The 22,603-nt window shown below is 45.0% G+C and overlaps 1 protein-coding gene across 5 annotated transcripts in view; it reads left to right on the forward strand.

Annotated features, from left to right (window-relative positions):
* Nucleotides 1-22,603, forward strand: part of ITPK1 (inositol-tetrakisphosphate 1-kinase) — a 244,742-nt gene that overhangs the window by 143,853 nt on the left and 78,286 nt on the right. For all 5 annotated transcript variants that reach the window (XR_003999941.1, XM_030558874.1, XM_030558873.1 and 2 more), the window contains one exon: nucleotides 2,863-2,980. Coding sequence is in view for 4 of the 5 variants with exons in the window: in XM_030558874.1 (XP_030414734.1) it covers nucleotides 2,863-2,980 (118 nt within the window). In the remaining variant the exon portion in view is untranslated. The remainder of the gene's footprint in view (nucleotides 1-2,862; nucleotides 2,981-22,603) is intronic.

The following is a 22,603-nucleotide window of genomic DNA, read 5'->3' on the forward strand; positions in this document are numbered from 1 at the left end:
CAAAAACTAAATGAATAGTTTGCCTTGATTTTCAGAAAGGATGATAATGTACAACATGGAGGCAAAGGCAGGATGTCTAATGAAATGAGTGTATAGAAAATAGAAATTACTACATTTGAGGTGGAAGCAAAACTCAGGGTTTAATGTGCTCAAGACAGGGTGCTTGGATAATCTCCATCCCAGAATACTGAAAGAACTGACACGTGAAGCCTCAAGTCTGGTAGCACGGATTTTTAATAAATCTATCAAATCGGAGGTGGCATTTTGTGACTGGAGAATACCTAATGACATACCTATTTTTAAGAAAGGGGAGCGAAAAAATGGTCCAGACAACTACAGAGCTGTTAGTCTGACCTTAAAAAGATGTAAGACTTTAAAACAAATATTGAAGGAAAGAATAATTAGACTTCCATAAACAGAAAATGGGATAAAATGCAACATGGATTCACTAAAGGTAGATAATGCCAGCAGAACTTGATATCTATCTTTGATAAGATAACAGATTTAGTTTTCTTGTCTAAAAAAGTCAATCTGGACTTCAGTAAAGCATTTGACGTGGTACCACATGGGAAATTATTAGTTAAGTTAGAGAACTGCCCAGTGTCTCCTCTTGGTTGGTGCTGCTCCGGAATTCAGCAGAGAGAGAAGTTTTTTTGTGGTTCTTTTTTTTTTTTTAATTAAGGTAAAATAGTTTGTGTTGCCTTAAAATGTTTCTCACAATTTTTCAAATCAGTCGGTATGCTTGTGTGTGAACATAATGGCACATACAGGCAGCCAACATGCATCTTAGAAAGGAAGGATGGGCCAGTGCTTAGGGCACTAGTTTAGGAAGGGACCTGGGTCTCAGATAGAGACTGTGGGATTACTGTGGTCGGGAGATAATTTAAAAATGTCCCTTTACATGTTTTATGCTATCAACTCAAAACAAAGGCGTGGAACCAGGCTTCCATTTGGGGAGGCAGAGAGGAGTTTTGTAGCCAGGGCCAGCATTTGCAAGGATAACACACATAGCAGCTGACTAAATGAGAATGTTTGTGATTTGCTGTGAAGATAGCTCAGCTCCTTTCTCTTTCCAAGTGATGGCAAAATATTGTACAGTGCCATGCACACGTCTCAGAGCAATTTGTATGATATTTCTAGGAGATGGATTAAATATGTAAGAAGTGTGTGGTGTCACACAGCATGTGCCAAAGGGCACTGAAGGAAATCCATTCGCGTGATCCGAGCAATGTGACGGGGCCGCTAACCCAGCACTGGCTCCTCTTAAAGTCTAAAAGATAATCCGTCTGCAGCAAGCAGTGAATTAAATGCATTCATTCAGCAGCAAGCAAAGACTTGTTGGTGTTGAACAAATAACTCACTCTCACCTGCTTAGAATTGGGAATAAAGTCTGTGTTGGGATCAGATGTCTCCATTCCTTTTGCTGTATCTCAGTAGCCAGAGAAGTGTGTGTCTCAGTGCTGCCCTGTGGTATTCTTGAGCATAATTTGGAGTATTATTGTTTTTCTTTGAAGAATATCCTGTTTAGGTACTTAATTAAGCCAATTATTAATGGAAACATTTACCATGCATCACGTAAATAGATGTGAAGAAATGAATAGAGGTTAATGGAGGCTGATTAGGAAATCGCATTAAAGAATAAAGACAGTTTTTAGCTCGGAATTACTTGTCCAGTTCTGAATGGGGTGAGAGAGAGACACTCTCATTAATCACTTTGACTTTATGGAACCAGTGTGGGCAGGCACATGGCCTCTTGTTTGCATGTACTTATGTGGGCATGAAAGAGAGATACCTCGAGCATCTCAGATCGCAGTAGACATTGACAAGAGCTAGTGGGGTATATGTAAAATTTCCCTCATAGTAACGAGGCAGGAGTCATGATGTCAGAAATGGGAATTTGGTGCTCGGAGTTTTTCTCTACAAAAAAACAACACATGGCAGGGAGTCTCAGAGCATAGGGCAGCTGACTCAGGCTCTCACTCCTGGGCTGAAAATAGCAGTGTAGGCATTCCAACTTAGGCTGGAGCCTGGGCCCTGAGACCCAGCTAGGAGGTTGGATCTCAGAACCCAGGCTCCAGCCCAAGCCCAAATTCTACAATGCAATTTTTAGCCCTTTGGCACAAGCCCTGCAAGCTCGAGTCGGTCGACCCAGATTCTGAACTCGCTGCTGTGGGTCATCTTTTGCAATAGCTCCAATATGAAGCTCACTGGAGCAGTTGCTGTGTTCTCATAGCTAACGGGCAGGGGAACATTTGCTTAGGGAGGTGGTAAGATGGATACATAGTGCTGTTGCTTTGAAAACTGCATTGTGTTTCAATGAAGTAACAACATCCCTGGCCCTGCCACCTTTTTTCAGTCCTTATCATCTAGCTGTTCACTTGGCAGTCAGTACAGGTAGGGGACAGTAATATTAATGTAAAATAATGCAGATGTAGTTCTGATCTGCACTCTGAAGTGGACTGTTGCCCGCGTGCTGTTTAAGCTCATCAGTGTAATTACAAGGTTGACCCCAATAGCACTGTGTCCTTTTTCTCCTAATGCTGCTATTGTGAGTCTTCGCCACTGGCTCTGCTCTGAACTGATGTGGCTGCAGAGCAGGTTGCAGGGCTGATGAGTCCACAGTTGGATATCACTGTCTTAAACACTGTCTGGCATCATATTTGTATCCAACAGGATTCCAGTTTACAATGCCAATCATGAGAGAGTCTAGACATGCCCTGCAATTCTATTTACGAAGTGCCAGCCTCATTCCGAGGAGGAGTTGTAGATTGATTGGGTCCTTAACCTTCTATTTATTTTGCCATGCTTTTTATGCTGTCCAGCAAATCTAACAATAGCTTTTGCTCCGTGTTTGTTCTGCAGGAGTATATCGATGCTCACCCTGAGACTATCATCCTGGACCCCCTTCCTGCTATCCGGACACTGCTGGACCGATCCAAGTCTTATGAGCTTATTCGGCGAATAGAGGCCTACATGCAAGGTAGGCCAGTGACTTTTCATTTCAGAAAAGCATGTTCCTTGCGTTGTGGGTGTGACTGGAGTTCTAGGGGGGAGCCAGCTGTGGTCACTCAATTAGGGTGAACTGGAAAGAATGGGGCAGACAGTCTCACAAAAGCTGGTGGATATTCGAGTACTTAGATTTACCAACCCAGCATAAAACAGCTTCTTTATTACCTCACTGGTTACTCAAATCCAGACAAGTGTTCCAGCCTCAGGCCTCTGTCCAGGTACCTAAGTCAAATATGATGATTTCTGAAAATCTTATTTCATCATATTAAAAAAAACGGTTCTACCAATCCAAAAGGATCGGAAACATTACCTCCCAGGTTATTGAATATTCCAGATCTTACTCAGATACACACTACTGCCAATTCTTATTAAACTAAACTAAAATGTATTAAAAAATGAGAGAATATGGTTAAAAGATCAATATACATACAGACATGATTCAATTCGTCTAGGTGCAGATTCATAGCAGAGATGGTGAGCTTTCTAATTGCAAAGTGTTCTTTTAGAAATATTTCGTAGGTTGTAGTCCAATGTCCAAGTATCATATTCAGGGTATACCAACGTAACTGGGACCTTAATCTTGTGACTCAAACTCCCCCTCATGAAGCCTAAGCAGATCTGAGATGACAGACTCAAGACCCAAGGATCTTTGTGTACAATTTCTTGTCTTTTGACATGTTGGAGTTCAAAAGGTAATTAGCATGACTTTGAAGGAGGTCCATCACTGGTACTTAGCTATAGAATTAACATAAGGCAATTTGCTTGTTCCTCCTCCATTCTCAGATTATTTGCTATACATTTCAGACAGAGATGAATGCAGAGATATCCTGTGTTTACAATTCATTTAAATGCTAGGATGTTCTTTTGACCTCAGAATTATCAGAACACAGCCTAGGACAGGGACTGTTGATTACATTGTTGACCCTACTCATACATATGTAAATACACAAAAACACAGACATTATCTACCCACATGTCTTTGAGTGTTATTTATTTTGCAGGATTTTTAACCCTCTCTAGCCATGCGTCACAGTGGGTTTGTAGCAGAAGGAACAGCTGGTTCCTGAAGTTAGGTATGTGAGTATTAGGGTATGTCTACATCTACAATTTTGCAGCGCTGGTTGTTACAGCTGTATTAGTACAGCTGTATAGGGCCAGCGCTGCAGAGTGGCCACACTTACAGCAACCAGCGCTGCAAGTGGTGTTAGATGTGGCCACACTGCAGTGCTGTTGGGCGGCTTCAAGGGGGGTTCGGGGAACGCGAGAGCAAACCGGGGAAGGAGACCAGCTTCGCCGCGGTTTGCTCTCGCGTTCCCCGAACCCCCCTGCAAACCGCAGGGAAGGAGACCTGCTTGCACAGTGGTTCGGGGAACGCGAGAGCAAACTGGGGAAGGAGACCAGCTTCACCGCGGTTTGCTCTCGCGTTCCCCGAACCCCCCTGCAAACCGCAGGGAACGAGACCTGCGGTTTGCAGGGGGGTTCGGGGAACGCGAGAGCAAACCGCGGGGAAGGAGACCTGCTTGCTCGGGGGTTCGGGGAACGCGAGAGCAAACCGGGGAAGGAGACCTGCTTGATTACCAGAGGCTTCCTCAGGTATGCTGGGATACCTGCTTATTCCACGGAGGTCAAGAAAAGCGCTGGTAAGTGTCTACACTTGATTACCAGCACTGGATCACCAGCGCTGGATCCTCTACACCCAAGACAAAATGGGAGTACGGCCAGCACTGCAAACAGGGAGTTGCAGCGCTGGTGATGCCCTGCAGATGTGTACACCTCCTAAGTTGCAGCGCTGTAACCCCCTCACCAGCGCTGCAACTTTGTGATGTAGACAAGCCCAAAGTAATGGGCAGAGGCTGCAGACACAGTCCTTCATAGCAGAATTGTACTCCAGAATCTAGGCTTTTGTTTTTGAAAGCATGAGAATAGGGGTTTGATCTAAGTTAAACAAGGTGTGTGTTTGATGAGGAGCATATTTATTACTCTGAGCAGCAGCAGCAGAAATGCTGTCTTTTCATACACACTGTTAAATTGAAATTATTGTACAATCTAACTGCTTGTCATGGGAATACTAAAACCTACAGTTAGCTCTTGAGCCAATTCCTGTGTGTTAGGGTTAAGTCAAGAGTAGCCTCTCCTTCTGAGGGGGCAGCGCTCAGGCGGGTGTTTTTTCACACCCCTGAGCGCAAAAGTTGCAGCGCTGTAAAGTGCCAGTGTAGCCAAGTCCTCTGTGCTGTAGAAGTAGATGTTCCAAGAGCCAGTTGTTTATGGTGTTGAGAAGTTGCTTCTGTAAACTGTGTTCCAATGTAACATTTGGCTGGTTAATGTTTGCGTCGTTCTATTGCTATCCTAGTTCTCAGGTCAGAAACTTACCCTATTGCTATCTTTTGTATTTTTATGATTTGGGATTTATATTCATTCATACAGTTTGTATCCACTTTGTCTGGCCACCATCATCATCATCATGTCTGAAATCATCCCAAGTATGTACAAACAGAAATATGAATTACAGTCTCCAACACACTCTCTTCTTTTCCAGTCTGTTGGAGAAATAGCTTAATTAGTTTTCAAGTGTGTATGAGAGTTGCAGTTTGTTCTGAAAGTGGGGAGAGGTAGTATTTTTCTCTCTTTTGGGAATGAACAGCAGAACTGGTAGAAAAATGGGATCCATTGTTCACAAACACATTGATCCACTTCTCCGTCAAGAAATGTTGAAGAAAATTTTCATTAAATTGTTGATTTTTAAAAATGTCTGACTGGCCCTGGTTGACAGTTTGATCGCTCCAGTGGAATGTAGCTGCCACATGTGGGCAGAGCCCCTTCCCTCTGTCTATGACTATCTTTTAGCTTATCTCATGGATGGCTTTGAATATCATGACTGGGACCTTTATCTGCACTCTCTATTGAGTGGGAACCCAGCACTGAGAGCTGAGCACGGGGTGATATGGTCGTGGTGGCCTTTGCTAAGCAGATGGGCTGCTGCATTTTGTTCCAAGAGGAGCTTTTTTAGAACATATATGTTGCTTTATTCCTAGGTGGAATAACTAGCAATAACTGAGTCAGGAAGCCACAAATCTGTGGATCACTCACTAAAGGTCTGTATCAGAGAAACTTTTTTTCCCCTCCTCTTTAATCAGGTTGTCTAATCTGTTGTTGCCTCACTATATTCTTTTCTTGTCTATTGTGCTGTGCCCTAGAGTTTAGAAAGTTTAAGGCAAGCGTGATACAGCTGTAAATAACATGGAGATTTTAACAGTTGCATCTGCTGCATTTGGGTTCTTCAAAATGGAAATCCATTGCAGAAGACTGTCCTACTATTGAGCTGCAGCTGGGTATTGCCACAGTTAGAGATGTCCAGTTGCATCCCGAGGTAGCTGTGTGATGTACACACTGTTGGGCTGCATTGCCTCCTCAGAAGTGGATGTAAAAAGAAATGTAAAGAGGTGAACATCCGTGAAGGTAGATATGTTGTTGTTTTTATGGAGTTCCATGAGCTATAGAATCTATGTACATTACTAGTTATATACCAGTGTTTTAGCTATAGATAATAATTCCTTTCATGTGTGAATTGCTGTGCCTCCTTTTAGTGTAACTAAAAGTGAAATACAGTGTTTGCCCCTTTCGTTTGCATTTCATTTCAACTCTCCAGACATTGAGGGAGTTTGATAACTGAGGAAAGGCACCATTTAGGCTAAAGGCTAAATTCTTGATTTGGGTTTATTTTTCTCACCACATACTCTGGGCTTGTCTACATCAGAAAGTTGCAGCGTTGGTGAGGGAGTTACAGCGCTGCAACTTTGAAGGTGTACACATCTGCAGGGCACCACCAGCGCTGCAACTCCCTGTTTGCAGCGCTGGCCGTACTCCCGTTTTGTCTCGGGTGTAGAGGATCCAGCGCTGGTGATCCAGCGCTGGTAATCCAATGTAGACACTTACCAGCGCTTTTCTTGACCTCCGTGGAAGGAGGAAGCCTCTGGTAATCAAGCTGGTCTCCTTTCCCGGTTTGCTCTCTCGTTCCCGGAACCCCGAGCAAGCAGGTCTCCTTCCCTGCGGTTTGCTGGGTGGCTCCGGGAACGCGAGAGCAAACCGCGGCGAAGCTGGTCTCCTTTCCCGGTTTGCTCTCTCGTTCCCGGAACCCCGAGCAAGCAGGTCTCCTTCCCTGCGGTTTGCTGGGTGGCTCCGGGAATGCGAGAGCAAACCGCGGCGAAGCTGGTCTCCTTTCCCGGTTTGCTCTCGCGTTCCCGGAACCCCGAGCAAGCAGGTCTCCTTCCCTGCGGTTTGCAGGGTGGATCGGGGAACGCGAGAGCAAACCGCGGCAAAGCTGGTCTCCTTTCCCGGTTTGCTCTCGCGTTCCCGGAACCCCGAGCAAGCAGGTCTCCTTCCCTGCGGTTTGCAGGGTGGATCGGGGAACGCGAGAGCAAACCGCGGCGAAGCTGGTCTCCTTTCCCGGTTTGCTCTCGCGTTCCCGGAACCCCCCTTGAAGCCGCCCAACAGCGCTGCAGTGTGGCCACATCTAACACCACTTGCAGCGCTGGTTGCTGTAAGTGTGGCCACTCTGCAGCGCTGGCCCTATACAGCTGTACTAATACAGCTGTAACAACCAGCGCTGCAAAATTTTAGATGTAGACATGGCCTCTGTCTATCACCACTCTGATGTGTGTCTAACTCAAGATGAACATGTTGTGCTTTGTTGATTCCCAAATAAACCCTCTTTAGCTCTGCAACTGCCTCTGCCTGGCTCAGTAAACACATTCTTGATGTATTATATCGTTCTGTAAAAGTAGCTTACGTTGCTGGGTCACTTTGCTCTGCAAGCTAGGGTCAAAATTTTCAGAAGTGATGTGATTTTGGGTGTCCAACTTGAGACAGTGGGTGCTTAGCACCTACTGAAAATCAGGTCTCTTTTAAAGTATCTCAAGTTGGGCACCCAAATCAATAGTCACTTGGACTGTGTCTAGCAAAAGATTTTTAAGTTGAACTGTTTGATTAATTAACTCCTGGGTCCTGGTTGAAAAGATTTCTATTTATCTAAGATACTTTTTTGACCTTCATTACCATAGCAGATCTGTCCTCCACGATCTTTAATGTGTTTATTCTTCCCTGTCTCACAGATGTGTTAGAAGTACTGTTATCTCCGTTTTTTAGATGGGGAACTTAGCCGTAAAGAGATGAAGTAAATTGCCCAAGGTCACACAGGAGGCTTGTGGCAGAATAGGGAATTGAACCAGTCCCCCTAGTCCCAGGCTAATACTCTAACCACTGGAACATCTTTCCTTGTTGAGACCCTAAAATTCCTATTTTACTTGATGTACTAGCAGGTAATTAATGATTTAACCTGCTGGATGAAGTATAGAGATTGATCTGATTCCAGTTTCTACAGGAAATGTTTCTCTCTGAAGCAGGAAACATTTCTAATAATTCTCATTACTATGAGATGGTTTCTTATTAGAAATAGATCAGAGGCTGAGCTCTTTCCTGTTCCTTTTTTGTTTTCACAGTGCAAATCCTGAATGATTGACTCATTTTGAAACCCTCATTCCTACTTTTTTTCGAAGTCCTTAGAAAATAAAAGTTTGCATTCCCCACATGTGCTCCATGTAGCCAGCAGATCACTGTGAAATAAATCACTGAAAAGTTCTGTTGGTTTAGCAGTTCAGTTCTCTCAGCAATGGTATTGCTGTGGTTTTTTACTTATCAGTGAGGGATTACTACTTGGTGCAAATATGAGCTTGATAGGAGTTTCTCCACATGATAGCAATGTTTGGGAAAACTAACTGCGTGTTTTAATGAAGAATGCATTTTCAGCAGGGCTGTGTGTGATCTAAGCTGCGTCTGCTCTTTCAGTTGTTGACCTAATGAAAAATACTTTTGGATTCATGGAGGTATATTGAGAAGCTCTGACCTTCCCAGCATCAGACTTTCAAGACTTAACCATAATAAAAAAGAAAGTTAAGATGTTAACAAATATTTGTAGTGATTTGCTGCTCTTGCGATTAGACTTAGGGTATGTCTACATCTACAATTTTGCAGCGCTGGTTGTTACAGCTGTATTAGTACAGCTGTATAGGGCCAGCGCTGCAGAGTGGCCACACTTACAGCAACCAGCGCTGCAAGTGGTGTTAGATGTGGCCACACTGCAGCGCTGTTGGGCGGCTTCAAGGGGGGTTCGGGGAACGCGAGAGCAAACCGCAGGGAAGGAGACCTGCTTGCACGGGGGTTCGGGGAACGCGAGAGCAAACCGGGGAAGGAGACCTGCTTCCCCGCGGTTTGCTCTCGCGTTCCCCGAACCCCCCTGCAAACCGCAGGGAAGGAGACCTGCTTGCACGGGGGTTCGGGGAACGCGAGAGCAAACCGGGGAAGGAGACCTGCTTGCACGGGGGTTCGGGGAACGCGAGAGCAAACCGGGGAAGGAGACCTGCTTCCCCGCGGTTTGCTCTCGCGTTCCCCGAACCCCCCTGCAAACCGCAGGGAAGGAGACCTGCTTGCACGGGGGTTCAGGGAACGCGAGAGCAAACCGGGGAAGGAGACCTGCTTGATTACCAGAGAGGCTTCCTCAGGTATGCTGCGATACCTGCTTATTCCACGGAGGTCAAGAAAAGCGCTGGTAAGTGTCTACACTTGATTACCAGCGCTGGATCCTCTACACCCGAGACAAAACGGGAGTACGGCCAGCGCTGCAAACAGGGAGTTGCAGCGCTGGTGATGCCCTGCAGATGTGTACACCTCCTAAGTTGCAACGCTGTAACCCCCTCACCAGTGCTGCAACTTTGTGATGTAGACAAGCCCTTAGTAATCAGAATTCTTCATTATGTTGTAACTTTCCTTTCCAGGGAAGCATCTTTTAAAGGCTAAAAATCATATTTGGAAAAATAAATCCTTACCTGTGTTCCAATAATACCTTAGGTTATTAAAACTGAAGGAATTTTAAAAAGGACAAAAACATGCCAATCTCTGTTTATGTTGTTTTACTTTTTTCCATTTTGCTAGGGTGGACAGTGGAAATATACTAGTCAGTTTCACTTCTAGTTTCTCTTGGGCAATGTTTGGGTTGCAAATAGTACAGGACACGTGGTGGTGTTCTTTTAAACGGTTTCCATATGATTTAGGAAAAAAAATAAAAATTCTTAATGACCTTAGGTTTTTCTCATCATTTGTTTTTTAAAACATTAAATTTGGGGTGAATTTGTCCCGATGTTGCCCCTTTGAAAGAGCTCATATGTGAAGAAAACTGTGGTTCTTAAGTTTCTCTCACTCCTTTGTACATCTTTGAAGTACAGGAGCCACTTCCTGAGGATACTGTAAACAATATAAAACCATTTAACTGTGACATTTCCGCCCTAGTGTGTAATTGAAACCATTTAAGTGCAGTTGTTTTTGTGTTATGAGATGCTGCTGCTTTGAGTGCTGCTTTCTGCATGTTTAGGAAGATTAGGAAATTGTACTGCACACCGTTATTTTTTCCCCACTAAAACTTTTTAAATCAGATCTTCCTTTGACTCAGTTAAATCACTGTTGCAGTCATATGTTTCGTGTATGGCCAAAAGAGAGCGGGACAGTGTGGTCAAGCAGATATAATACTAGATTGGGGCTCAGGAAGCCTGGATTCTCTACAGCAGCAGGTCTCAAACTTTAGTAACTCGAGGTCCCCCATTTTGATTTAAAATCTTTTGGGACCCCCAAATCTCCTGCTACGCCAGGTCCCATTCCCACTCCACAGCTGTTCTGAGGCATGCAGGAGGTGCTGGGAGGGAGAGGGACGAGTTGATCAGTGGGACCAGCAGCCCTGGACATGATTCCGCCCCGTCCCCCAAGTACGCCCCATCTTCGCTCCTCTCCCTCCCTCCCAGCGCCTCCTGCATGCCACTGAACAGGTGTTCCCCAGCATGCAGGAGGCGCTGGGAGGGAGGGGGAGGAGTTGGTTGATCAGCGGAGTTTGAGAAACGCTGCTCTACAGTGCTCTGGCTCTGGGACTGTGGACAAATAACTTTACTGCTCAGTGTTTTTGTCTGCCGGTAAGTTCTGTTTATTATTTTGGCTGTGTCTAAGCTGGAAGACTTTTGCTTGCATAGCTATGTGTTATGAGATGTGATTTTTACTGACCGAGCTGTGCCAGCGAAAGCCCCTACTAGTACACCCAGTAGCTTGGGGGAGCTGAAGGGAGCTATACTGGCTAAAGTGCAGTTTTGCCAGTATAGCTGTATCCTTGCCAGCAGCGCTTTGCCAGTATAGCTATGCTGGTATAACGTAAAGTAGACGTAGTCTATATGTGTGTGTGTGCGTACGCTGCCTGGCACAATGGGGCTCAGAGCTCAGTTAGGGTTTCTGGGAGTTGCTGTAATACAGCTAATAGACCAGTTGCTGAAGGGAAGACGAGGTTGGACAGCAAGTCCAGTGTTTTCAAAAGTGGGTGCCTAAAATTGGATAGCTAAATAGGTGGCCTGATTTTTTTTTTATTTTTTTTTTTTCCCCAAGTGCAGGGAACCTACGCCTCTGGAGCTGTGTGCGCTCAGCACTTCTGAAAAGCAGGCCAACTATTTTAAGTCCCTAAATATGTGTGCCATTTTGGCGTGCAATCTAGATCAGTGAGGGGCTGTGTCACACTTGCCCTGCAGCCTTGGGGTGCCTCACACTGCTTTGCTGTTGTAGCTTGCACCTGGGTCACTCACAAACCGCATGCAGGTCACACCCCAAGTGTCTGTGTATAGTTGCAGCCTGCAAGCACACTCCAGTCACTCTTGCTTCCATTAGCCTTGGTTATCATATGCAGAGTGACCCCAACACACTCTCAGTCCTGGCTTTGCCCCCCAAAACATACATGCTGCACAGTCCCGCCCTTTCCTGGTCAGTCCAGATATATTACACCCATGGCCCCTCTAAGGAGTCAATATGCAACAATTTATCACTTTAAATGGAATTATCCACGCAGTTCACAACACTGAATTAGTTTTTTCCACAAGTCCCTAGTGTCATTGCTAACCATGTTTCATGTCAGAATCTGCTCCCAAAATCCACAGGCTGTTTTTCTGTTGCTATCTTAGGTGGAAAAGAGAGATGGTTAGGGAGAGAGAACTTGGGGTGTTTTTGCCCCTCACTTCTCTAGTTCAGTCACCCTTTGAAATGCACTTTCCTGAGAGTGACCCCTAGATAAAGTTATTTCCAGCGGAAAGCAAGGAGACTGGGAGTCTCGTAGGGAAGAAGTGTTATGCTATTTACTTTTTAGCTCTGTTTGCTATGATGCAGATCCGTTTTTCTCTTCTCTTATCTCCCTTCCATGACAAAGACTGGCCACTTGATAGATGATAGCCCATCAGCTTTGATAGCACCTGGCTAGGGGCATGAATTTGTCCTTTGTCTTTGAGAAACAGGTTTACTCACTTCCCAGACTCGTCAGATGAAGTGGGTTTTAGCCCAGGAAAGCTTATGCCCAGATAAATTTGTTAGTCTCTAAGGCCATGTCTACATCTAAAATTTTGCAGCGCTGGTTGTTACAGCTGTATTAGTACAGCTGTATAGGGCCAGCGCTGCAGAGTGGCCACACTTACAGCAACCAGCGCTGCAAGTGGTGTTAGATGTGGCCACACTGCAGCGCTGTTGGGCGGCTTCAAGGGGGGTTCGGGGAACGCGAGAGCAAACCGGGGAAGGAGACCAGCTTCGCCGCGGTTTGCTCTCGCGTTCCCCGAACCACCCTGCAAACCGCAGGGAAGGAGACCTGCTTGCTCGGGGGTTTGGGGAACGAGAGAGCAAACCGGGAAAGGAGACCAGCTTCGCCGCGGTTTGCTCTCGCGTTCCCCGAACCACCCTGCAAACCACAGGGAAGGAGACCTGCTTGCTCGGGGGTTCCGGGAACGCGAGAGCAAACCGGGAAAGGAGACCAGCTTCGCCGCAGTTTGCTCTCGTGTTCCCGGAACCACCCAGCAAACCGCAGGGAAGGAGACCTGCTTGCTCGGGGTTCGGGGAACGAGAGAGCAAACCGGGAAAGGAGACCAGCTTCGCCGCGGTTTGCTCTCGCGTTCCCCAAACCACCCTGCAAACCGCAGGGAAGGAGACCTGCTTGCTCGGGGGTTCGGGAACGAGAGAGCAAACCGGGAAAGGAGACCAGCTTCGCCGCGGTTTGCTCTCGTGTTCCCGGAACCACCCAGCAAACCGCAGGGAAGGAGACCTGCTTGCTCGGGGTTCGGGGAACGAGAGAGCAAACCGGGAAAGGAGACCAGCTTCGCCGCGGTTTGCTCTCGCGTTCCCCGAACTACCCTGCAAACCGCAGGGAAGGAGACCTGCTTGCTCGGGGGTTCGGGAACGAGAGAGCAAACCGGGAAAGGAGACCAGCTTCGCCGCGGTTTGCTCTCGCGTTCCCGGAGCCACCCAGCAAACCGCAGGGAAGGAGACCTGCTTGCTCGGGGTTCGGGGAACGAGAGAGCAAACCGGGGAAGGAGACCAGCTTCGCCGCGGTTTGCTCTCGCGTTCCCCGAACCACCCTGCAAACCGTAGGGAAGGAGACCTGCTTGTTCGGGGAACGCGATAGCAAACCGGGGAAGGAGACCAGCTTCGCCGCGGTTTGCTCTCGCGTTCCCGGAACCACCCAGCAAACCTCAGGGAAGGAGACCTGCTTGCTCGGGGTTCGGGGAACGCGAGAGCAAGCTGGGGAAGGAGACCAGTTTGATTACCAGAGGCTTCCTCGGTGATGCTGGGATACCTGCTTATTCCACGGAGGTCAAGAAAAGCGCTGGTAAGTGTCTATACTTGATTACCAGCGCTGGATCACCAGCGCTGGATCCTCTACACCCGAGACAAAACGGGAGTACGGCCAGCGCTGCAAACAGGGAGTTGCAGCGCTGGTGGTGCCCTGCAGATGTGTACACCTCCTAAGTTGCAGCGCTGTAACTCCCTCACCAGCGCTGCAACTTTCTGATGTAGACAAGCCCTAAGGTGCCACAAATACTCCTCGTTCTTTTTGCTGATACAGACTAACATGGCTACCACTATGAAACCTGTCACAATTGTCATGATTTCAGCTTTTGGTCTTAACTTTACATATATTGTTGTAATACATTTCACCATGATATTATTGACCAGCACATTATTAGTTTTTTCAAATGATACCTTACAAGGCGTATTTTGTACAAAGATTATTACAGTAGTGTGTAGGATGTGAATGCAGGGCTGCATTTCCTCACAATATGGATTTAGATGCACCTACCATTAAAAATTTTGTCCATTCTATTACATGTCCTATTTTTCTTTTGTGCTTTTGGACACTAGGTGTTAGAACATTAAAATCTAAGTCACCAAGTGCACCCACTGTTTCCGCCAAGCACATGTGACAAAGTGTCTCTTACCCCATGAGCTGGTCCAAAATGGCTGTTACTTACCATTATCTTTTAGTCTGTCTGTTCTATATTCCCAGCAGCTGTCAGCTTTGCCCTAGCTCTGCACCTGAGAGCTGGCAGTCTCTTTCTAGCAGTAATGTGACTCTCTAGCACATTAGCTCTCAAACTTTAGCAACCCGAGGAACCCCATTTTAATTTAAATTTTTTCGGGACCTCCCCCCCCACCCCCAAATTCCCCCACTCCACCCCTTCCCCCAAGGCCCCACCCCACCTCTTCCCACCCCCATTCCATCCTTTTCCCCCTCCTCTTCCCTGCCTCTTTCTGGCCCCTACTCTGAGCACACCCCATCCCCACTCCTCCCTCCCTGCCATGTGCCAGGGAACAGCTGTTCCGCGGCGTGCAGGAGGCACTGGGAAGGAGGGGAAGGAGTTGAGGGGGAGGAGTTTATCAGCAAGGCCTGCGGACCCCCTTGAGTGCCCTCACAGACCCCAGTTTGAGAAACGCTGCTCTAGCAGATAGTGAGGAAAAGGAAGGAGGTGCCACAATAGTGATATGGACTTCACCTTTCTCTTTTCACTTCATTTTGTCAGAGAATGTCATAGTGTGATAGTCAGCAGCAACCCCTGAACAGCTAGTAGCCTTATAATAGCTGGCAACCATTAGGGGAAATTGGACACCTCATGGACGCAGTAGCCTGAACTTTTGAACTGTCTTCCCTTATCGGTCTTGAGGCAGTTGAAGTTGGTCCCAAGCCGGTTTTTGCTGAGCAGATTGCAGAAGTGCAGGGTTTGCTAACCACCAATCAAATGCTAACACGATCGAAGCCTCTGTGTGAGTGTGTATAAAACATTCTTGGTTTTTGTATGGAGTAGAGTTTTTTTTTGTACCAAGGTACAAAACTCTCCTTTCTTCTGGAGAATAAAGCAACCTTTCCTTATCCATTGGCTCTCCGCTAGGCGGACCCGACATTTTGGTAACAATGGGTAGAATGCTCCAAATTACTGAGGGACAGGAGGTGCAGAGATCCCAAGGTCAGTCTTGAACTCAAGTCTCCTCCATTACACTAACGCATGAGCTATTTTATTTATGGTTATAAAAAAACTTTATTTCCTGTGTGAAGAAGGTCTCAGTCTCAGAACTCTTAGAGAAAAAATTAGCATATTCTTCCCAAAGCTTCCTTTGGTTTCAGCTGCCAGGCATGAACTGAAGAGCATTCTGAGTACTGGCATGCAAAGGAGCAGGCTTCTACCATCACAGGTGCTGTTCCCTACAGAACCACAAGTAGCTTTCAGACAAGAGTAGGGTTTAGCTAGGTAGCTGTTTTGCCCTACCAGCACCTACATGGTGGCACTGGTGCTGCTGAAGCTGGCAGTAGAGTAACAGTCTAAATACAGTGAAGGTCAGGCGGCTGAACATGGAAAAGGTTCTACAATTTTGGTTCCTAAAGTTCTCAGACTAGTAATCAGTGAACCGTCAGCCAATCCTGCCCCTGTCTCCCCGCAATATTGATGGTGGCTGAGCTCTGAGAATAAACTGTAAGGTTTGGATGTTGCTTTTGGATACACTGAGGTTTTCTTTTTAATCTGTATGCCTTGCTAGCCAAATGTGTAGAAATCTTTCCCCACTGTCAACCTCCTTCACTTGGCAGCATCTACAAAGAAACCAAGTTGAGGCTCTTCATCCATCATATAGTAGTGTTGGAAACATTCATTTTACATCTATATGTATCATTTCAAAGGGTTTGTATCCATTTGGATAAAACTGAAAACGTGAATAAGATGATGAAAATGTAAGTGGTAGCTGTGATGCTATAGAGAGAGAGTGATGACCATGTGAACACTAAGATATCACTAGTGTTGAACAGTTGTGATAAATCTTATGCAAAATATGCCTTCTCACTGGAAAATGTGTAATCTGTTGAACAATGTTATCCTGTTTAGATACAATGATGATCAATGGATTTAAAGTTATGAATATTTGCTGTGAGTTTGTATCTCAAATTTGTTGTGTTCCTGGGTGACACCCACAAGACAGATTTGCATCAAGGCTACTCCGCTTTGTGTTGATGGCCCATTAAGGAGAATCAACTCTTCAGTGAGCCCCTCTTGAGGATGTCTGAGAGGGCCCAGTGACTCAGCAGGGCTTGTAGAACAAAGTTGGGGTAACTTTCCATGCACATAGGCTGAGGGTATAAACATGGAATCTGTGACATTACTTACCTCTTTCCTCTTTCACATCTGTTGACTACGATTTCTAACAAAAGAGCTTTGAACAATGGATTGAGAACCCCAATATTTAGGATGTACCCCAACCCCCTGCCCTGAGCCCTCTGCTGCACCCTGCATCCCTCCTGCACCCCAACCCCCTGCCCTGAGCCCCCGCTGCATCCCTCCTGCACCCCAACCCTTTGCCAACAGCCCCTTCCTGCACACCGCACCCCCTCCCACACACTGTACTCCCTCCTGCACCCCAGCCTCCTGCCCCAGCCCTACGTTCATGGCCCTGCATGCAATTTCCCCACCTATATGTGGCCCTCAGGCCAAAAAGTTTGCCCACCCCTGAGCTAGTGAGAACACTCTGCTCCAAATGTCTGGTGCTAGAACTAATTGAAACATGAGGAACGGATATTGGGGGTGGAGAGGGGAAGAAAACCAACATCTGGTTAAAATTTCAGTGAAAAGTTTAATTGAAAACTGGAAAAATGGAAATTTTTGATGAGATCTGTTGAATGCCATATCCTGGTTGTGTCCCTTCTTATGGAGTGCAGCCATCTTGGCGGATCAGGGTAATGAGGCAGTCTCAGACATTGCTAGGCTTTAATTTGTTAAGGGCCTTTGAGATTCAGACCAGGACTTTGAATTTTGATTGTAAACCAGTAGAGAGCCAGTGTAATTTGTGCAGTGCTAGTGTGGTGTGATTGCATCGCATTTGTTACTTAAGGGGCAGTCCATTGCTGCAAAGTGAGTTGCAATAATTTGGCCTAGGGGTAAAAACATACCAGGGATCGAGGTGACTAGCTCATTGTCTGAGATGAAAGTGTGAAGTCTCTGTTTAGCTAAAGATGTAGCAGTCTTGTGCAAGACTGAGTCCAGCTGACCTTACGTATTTGACCCATTTTGATGATTTGTGGTCAGGTGAGGTTAGAGGTTTTTGTGAGTTCCCTGAAGTTCCTTTCCGTTTTTCCTGGACTGAGTGTGCACCAGCTCCTTTTGATCATCTGCTTGCTTCTTGTGGAAATTTTAACATCTTGGTGACAGTGGAAGCTGTGTCATTAGTGAGGAGATATGGTTGAGTGCTGTTTGCATTTTGATGGCACTGGGAAGCGTTATGTCTTAGGAAATCTTCAAGCAGTTTTAAATAGATAAAAGGAGAGGGGAGAGTGCTGAGTCTTGTAGGACCTTGCATAATAGGGGGCTAGTTGAGGAAGAGGGGTGTCCATTGTAGCTTGCTGGGATCTGTCTGAGAGGAGCAAGTGGATCCTGGGCAGCAAGGTGGATAAAAATTATTTTAAAAAATTGGACTTTTAATTAAATACAGATTTAGTTTTTAAAAGATATAAACCTATCTAAAATAAATTTGAAATTCACAACCTATTTTAAGGTCTAAATGTATATAATCTATCAAAATCATTGAAAAATAATATTAAGCAGTGCATGTTTGCTGGCATGTTTTAAAGAAAGTCATACCATTGAAACTCGTGGAAGTCACTATGTAGACGGGAACCAGTTTGTTGAAGTACTAAACCAACTTTGGCCAGCAGCAGCCCTGTCCACAGGTGCAAAAAAAAATTTTGTTTTCATTTCAGTTTATTCAGCTAGTTCAGTTTGAGTAAGAACTAGTCATTGTAGTTAAGAAACCAGTTGGGGGTTGAAAAATCAGGAAAGCTGGCTTTCTTCTTCCAACCTATGGAAAAAAACTAGGTATGAGAGGATGAAGTGTACTAGTTGTAAAATCTTGAAGGATATGGTGATTTGAACCAATTAGTTCAGTTCACTAACTACAGATTATACTTCCTTTAATAAATCAGTTAGTCTTAAATGCAAGGCATGTTTTGGTAAACTTCTTTTCTTATGTATCCAGGATTGTTAAGGTAGTTTTTATTTAGCTAATTAAAATGCTGTTTTATGCATTATTTTAATTTTAATTTCCATTTAAGAAATGCATCTTTCACCATTTTCTAACAGAATAAAAAATGTAAAAATTAAGAATCTGAATAAACATAAGTTAAACTATATAATTGCTTAAATGAATATGTATAGCTGTAATGCATCCTCCTGCTTAACGAAAAGACCACATGTAGTGTAAGATCTATATTTAGTTTCAAATTAACATTTTTTAATGCTAGCCAGCCAGTGAAAATCAACCTTTCTTTAGAAAAATAACTAAAAGATATAAATTCAGCACAAAATTAAAATCAGTGAGTTAAATCCAGATTTCCTGCTTGCTGATTTAAAGCATGATTCAAACTAGTGATTTAAATTGCCCTGCAGAATGGATTAATGTTGCCACATTTACTTCCAAGTATCATATAAATGTGTTCTCTGCCCTATGTGCTCAATAGTGCTGAGGGCCACAGAGAGCTCTGAATATAGCAGCAGAGCATATAGGCTTGTTGTCTCTGCAGGGCTAAAGAAGGTTGTCCGATAGGATTGCATCCTGGTTTGAAATCTGATTATGAAGGATCTAGGAGGGCAGGTGCTGCTGGGGCATCCACCACTACCTCAGTGACCTTGCCAGGAAAATGAAGAGGCTGGATGCTATGCAAGATCAGTCTCATGCATAGGCCTCTTCAAAATTGGTGGAACTACTTCAGTTTATAGGGTAGCTGCTGAAACAGGATGGGTGAGGGGCAGTTTCACAGATGATAGGTCAGATGCTCATCAAGGGTTCTATGTCTTATGACTGGGTGACTGAAAGAAACCTTCAGCAAGGTCAATGATTTGGTCATCCTTCCTGGGGTGGGTTGGTTTCTTTTGTCCCAGCAAGATCCTTTTTGATATAATTTAGACATTCTAATATCCCTAAACAGAAGACACCAATAAAATGGCATTGTCATGGTATAAACCCCCACTCTGAACCTTAGCGTCCAAAAGATGGGGTACCAGCATGAATTCCTCTAAGCTCAATTACCAGCTTAGTACTTGTAGTGCTGCCACCAACCAGGAATTCCAGTGCCTGGTACACTCCGGTCCCCCCCCCCAAAACCTTGTCCGGGGACCCCCAGGACCCAGTCCCTCTGGATCTTAACACAAGGAAAGTAAACCCTTTCCCTCACCGTTGCCTCTTCCAGACTTCCCCTCCCTGGGTTACCCTGGAAGATCACTGTGATTCAAACTCCTTGAATCTTAAAACAGAGAGGAAAATTCACCTTCCCCCTCCTTCTCTCTCCCCCTCCCAGACTCTCCCTGAGAGAGAAAGTAATCCTAACACAGAGAGAAAATTAACCTCTCTCTCCCCCTTCCCTCCTTTCTCCCCACCAATTCCCTGGTGGATCCAGACCCAGTCCCCTGGGGTCTCACCAGAATAAAAAAAAATCAGGTTCTTAAATAAGAAAAGCTTTTAATTAAAGAAAGAAAAAACAGTAAAAATTATCTTTGTAAATTTAAGATGGAATATGTTACAGGGTCTTCCAGCTATAGACACTGGGAATACCCTCCCAGCCTAAGTATACAAGTGCAAAGTAAAATCCTCCCAGCCAAATACACATTTGAACTCCTCCCAGCCAAATACACATTTGAACTCTTCCCAGCCAAATACACATTTGCAAATAAAGAAAACAAACATAAGCCTAACTCACCTTATCACCTAGTACTTACTATTTTGAATCTATAAGAATCTGTATCAGGGAGATTGGAGAGAAAACTGATTGCACGTCTGGTCACTCTCAGAACCCAGAGAGAACAACCACCAAATTCTAACAGCATGCACAAAAACTTCCCTCCCTCAAGATTTGAAAGTATCCTGTCCTCTGATTGGTCCTCTGGTCAGGTGACAGCCAGGCTCACTGATCTTGTTAACCCTTTACAGGCAAAAGAGACATGAAGTACTTCTGTTCTATTAACTCTTAACTATCCGTTTATGACAGGCATATTTTGATGTTATCTGAGATACCACATTTGTTGTCCTATTCTCAGGGTAGGGGAGAATGCAGTGCCTTGGATACCCTTTGTAGCAGTGACAGAAATGCTGATTTATTTTTTTTGAAAACAGAGAAATTGTATCTACATGTGGATGCTCGTACATGCACAGCTGTGTAGAGATTGCCCTTCTCTGCACTTCTGTCCTCCCACAGCTCAGGTTAGCATACTGTATTTGTGTGATGGAAACGAAACACAACCCATGCAGGATGTGGTTTAACTAAATGAAAGCGGCAAGATGCTGCACGAAGAACAAAGAGTAGCAGTACCCAATGTGCAAAACATACTCCCTTTGAGCATGTTTCAGGTTGTATTGATTCAGAGAAAGAAGGTGCAAAGCTTTTTTGTGTGAAGCACTGTGCGTTAACAAATGACAACTTTTACCCCATTGAAAAAAAATAATCTCCCAAATTGTAGAACTAATAGGACACATGCTAAATATCACTGTTCAGTCACATTGTTCTGGTGGTGTCCAGTCTTTTCTAATCTACTACTACTTTATTTTTCCACAGATAAAAAGGAGTCGTTAGAGGAGAACCAGTTGGCAATTTTTATTTGGACGTTCAGAAAAGTCCCTCAAAGAGCCTATTAATTAAATAGAGGAGTCAGGGAGTGAGAGGCACTTCCTCTGACATATCTGGTACTGGCTGCTGTTGAAGGCAGAATACTGGGCTAGATGGACCACTGATCTCATTTGGTATAATTCCTGTGTTTTCAGTACTTTTCCCATAAAATAGTAATGCTTAAAGCTGTAAGGAAGATTTAGGTAGCCAGAATGAGATTACTTGTATCAGATTTGAAGTATACACAGGACTCCACGACTGACACCTCTATACTTTGAAAAGTGTCATAGGATTTGGTTTTCATTTTACTACTTTATTATTAGCAATCTGTAAGTTAAAGGGAAATGCTAAATACAGTCTATAACAGCATCAAAGCTGGAAAACCTGTAAGCCATTTTATCTCTTCCATAATGCACCTGTTTGATTTTTTCTTTTTAACAGCTTTACTTGGGGCTAATGAGTTGAATAAAACATGAAATATATGCCAGAAAGCAAGGCTTTATGCAGGGCCAGGACTGTCGCCCTTTAGACGGATATTAATAATGTGGGACAGGGTCCTGTGCTTGTTAACGTTCTTGAGTGAGCTTGAGTTTTAGCGCTGTTAGAGGGATCAGACCCAGGTTATGCTACTTCGTTGTTTTAGACAGGGCTTTACTTGGAACTTCTGGACATTGGAGTGACTTTTTATACTCTCCCTTTAATTTCCTCTCCAACAGCCTGGCAGTATCATGATGATGTACTAGCCTCACCACAAAATCTGTTCTCCCACATTAACGTGAGGAGGATGAAAAAATGAATATTTTGCATGCTCCACACAAATGGTCCACAGTGAGGATTGTTGTTTTTTTCAGCAGCTCTGCTTTGACAGCTGCAAGCTTCTCTTGCATCTCCTGGGACAAGGAGGGTAGAGCTCAGAATTCAGCTGTTACTAAGGACAGTTAACTTTAGACACTGCAGCAGCATTCCTGCAGAAAGGAATGTTGCTATTCCAGCTCCTTTCATATGCAGCTTGAGGATGCAATCGGGGCATTTGTTCCAGCTGGTCCTCTTACTGCCAACCAACAGCTATCAGTGAAATCCATACTACCTAGTGACAAAATGTCAGCATCCATGTGGGCGGTGACCAGATGACAGTGTACACTAGGCTGCCTTTGGTAATAAGCCGATTTCCTTGCTAATGATGAGGCCTGGAATATTTTAACTCCTCAAGGTTTTGAAGGCGGCAAAAGGCCTTTCTCGGCACCACTCAGGGGATGTCTACGCTGCAATCAGAGGTGTGACTAGCTAGCGCGAATAATAATACTCGTGAAGCTGCATCAGCACCAGCTATGCACTCGAATAATGATCCAGGGTCCTGGGCAGGGCCTTACAGCTTTACTGCATTGTGAGTTGAGCTAGCTGGGTCAAAGCCAACTCAGGTGTGTCTACTGGCACTGCAGTTACACCCCTGAGTGCAGTGCAGACACACCCTCAGCAAGGAGGCAGCTCTCAAAGCTACAACTCACGAAGAGTTGGCTCCATTCATCCAGTAAAATTAGTAGTAATAGTAGTCCTAGTACTCTGTATTATGAT

This window comes from Gopherus evgoodei, chromosome 4 (genome assembly GCF_007399415.2).
Source record: "Gopherus evgoodei ecotype Sinaloan lineage chromosome 4, rGopEvg1_v1.p, whole genome shotgun sequence".
NCBI lineage: Eukaryota > Metazoa > Chordata > Testudines > Testudinidae > Gopherus > Gopherus evgoodei.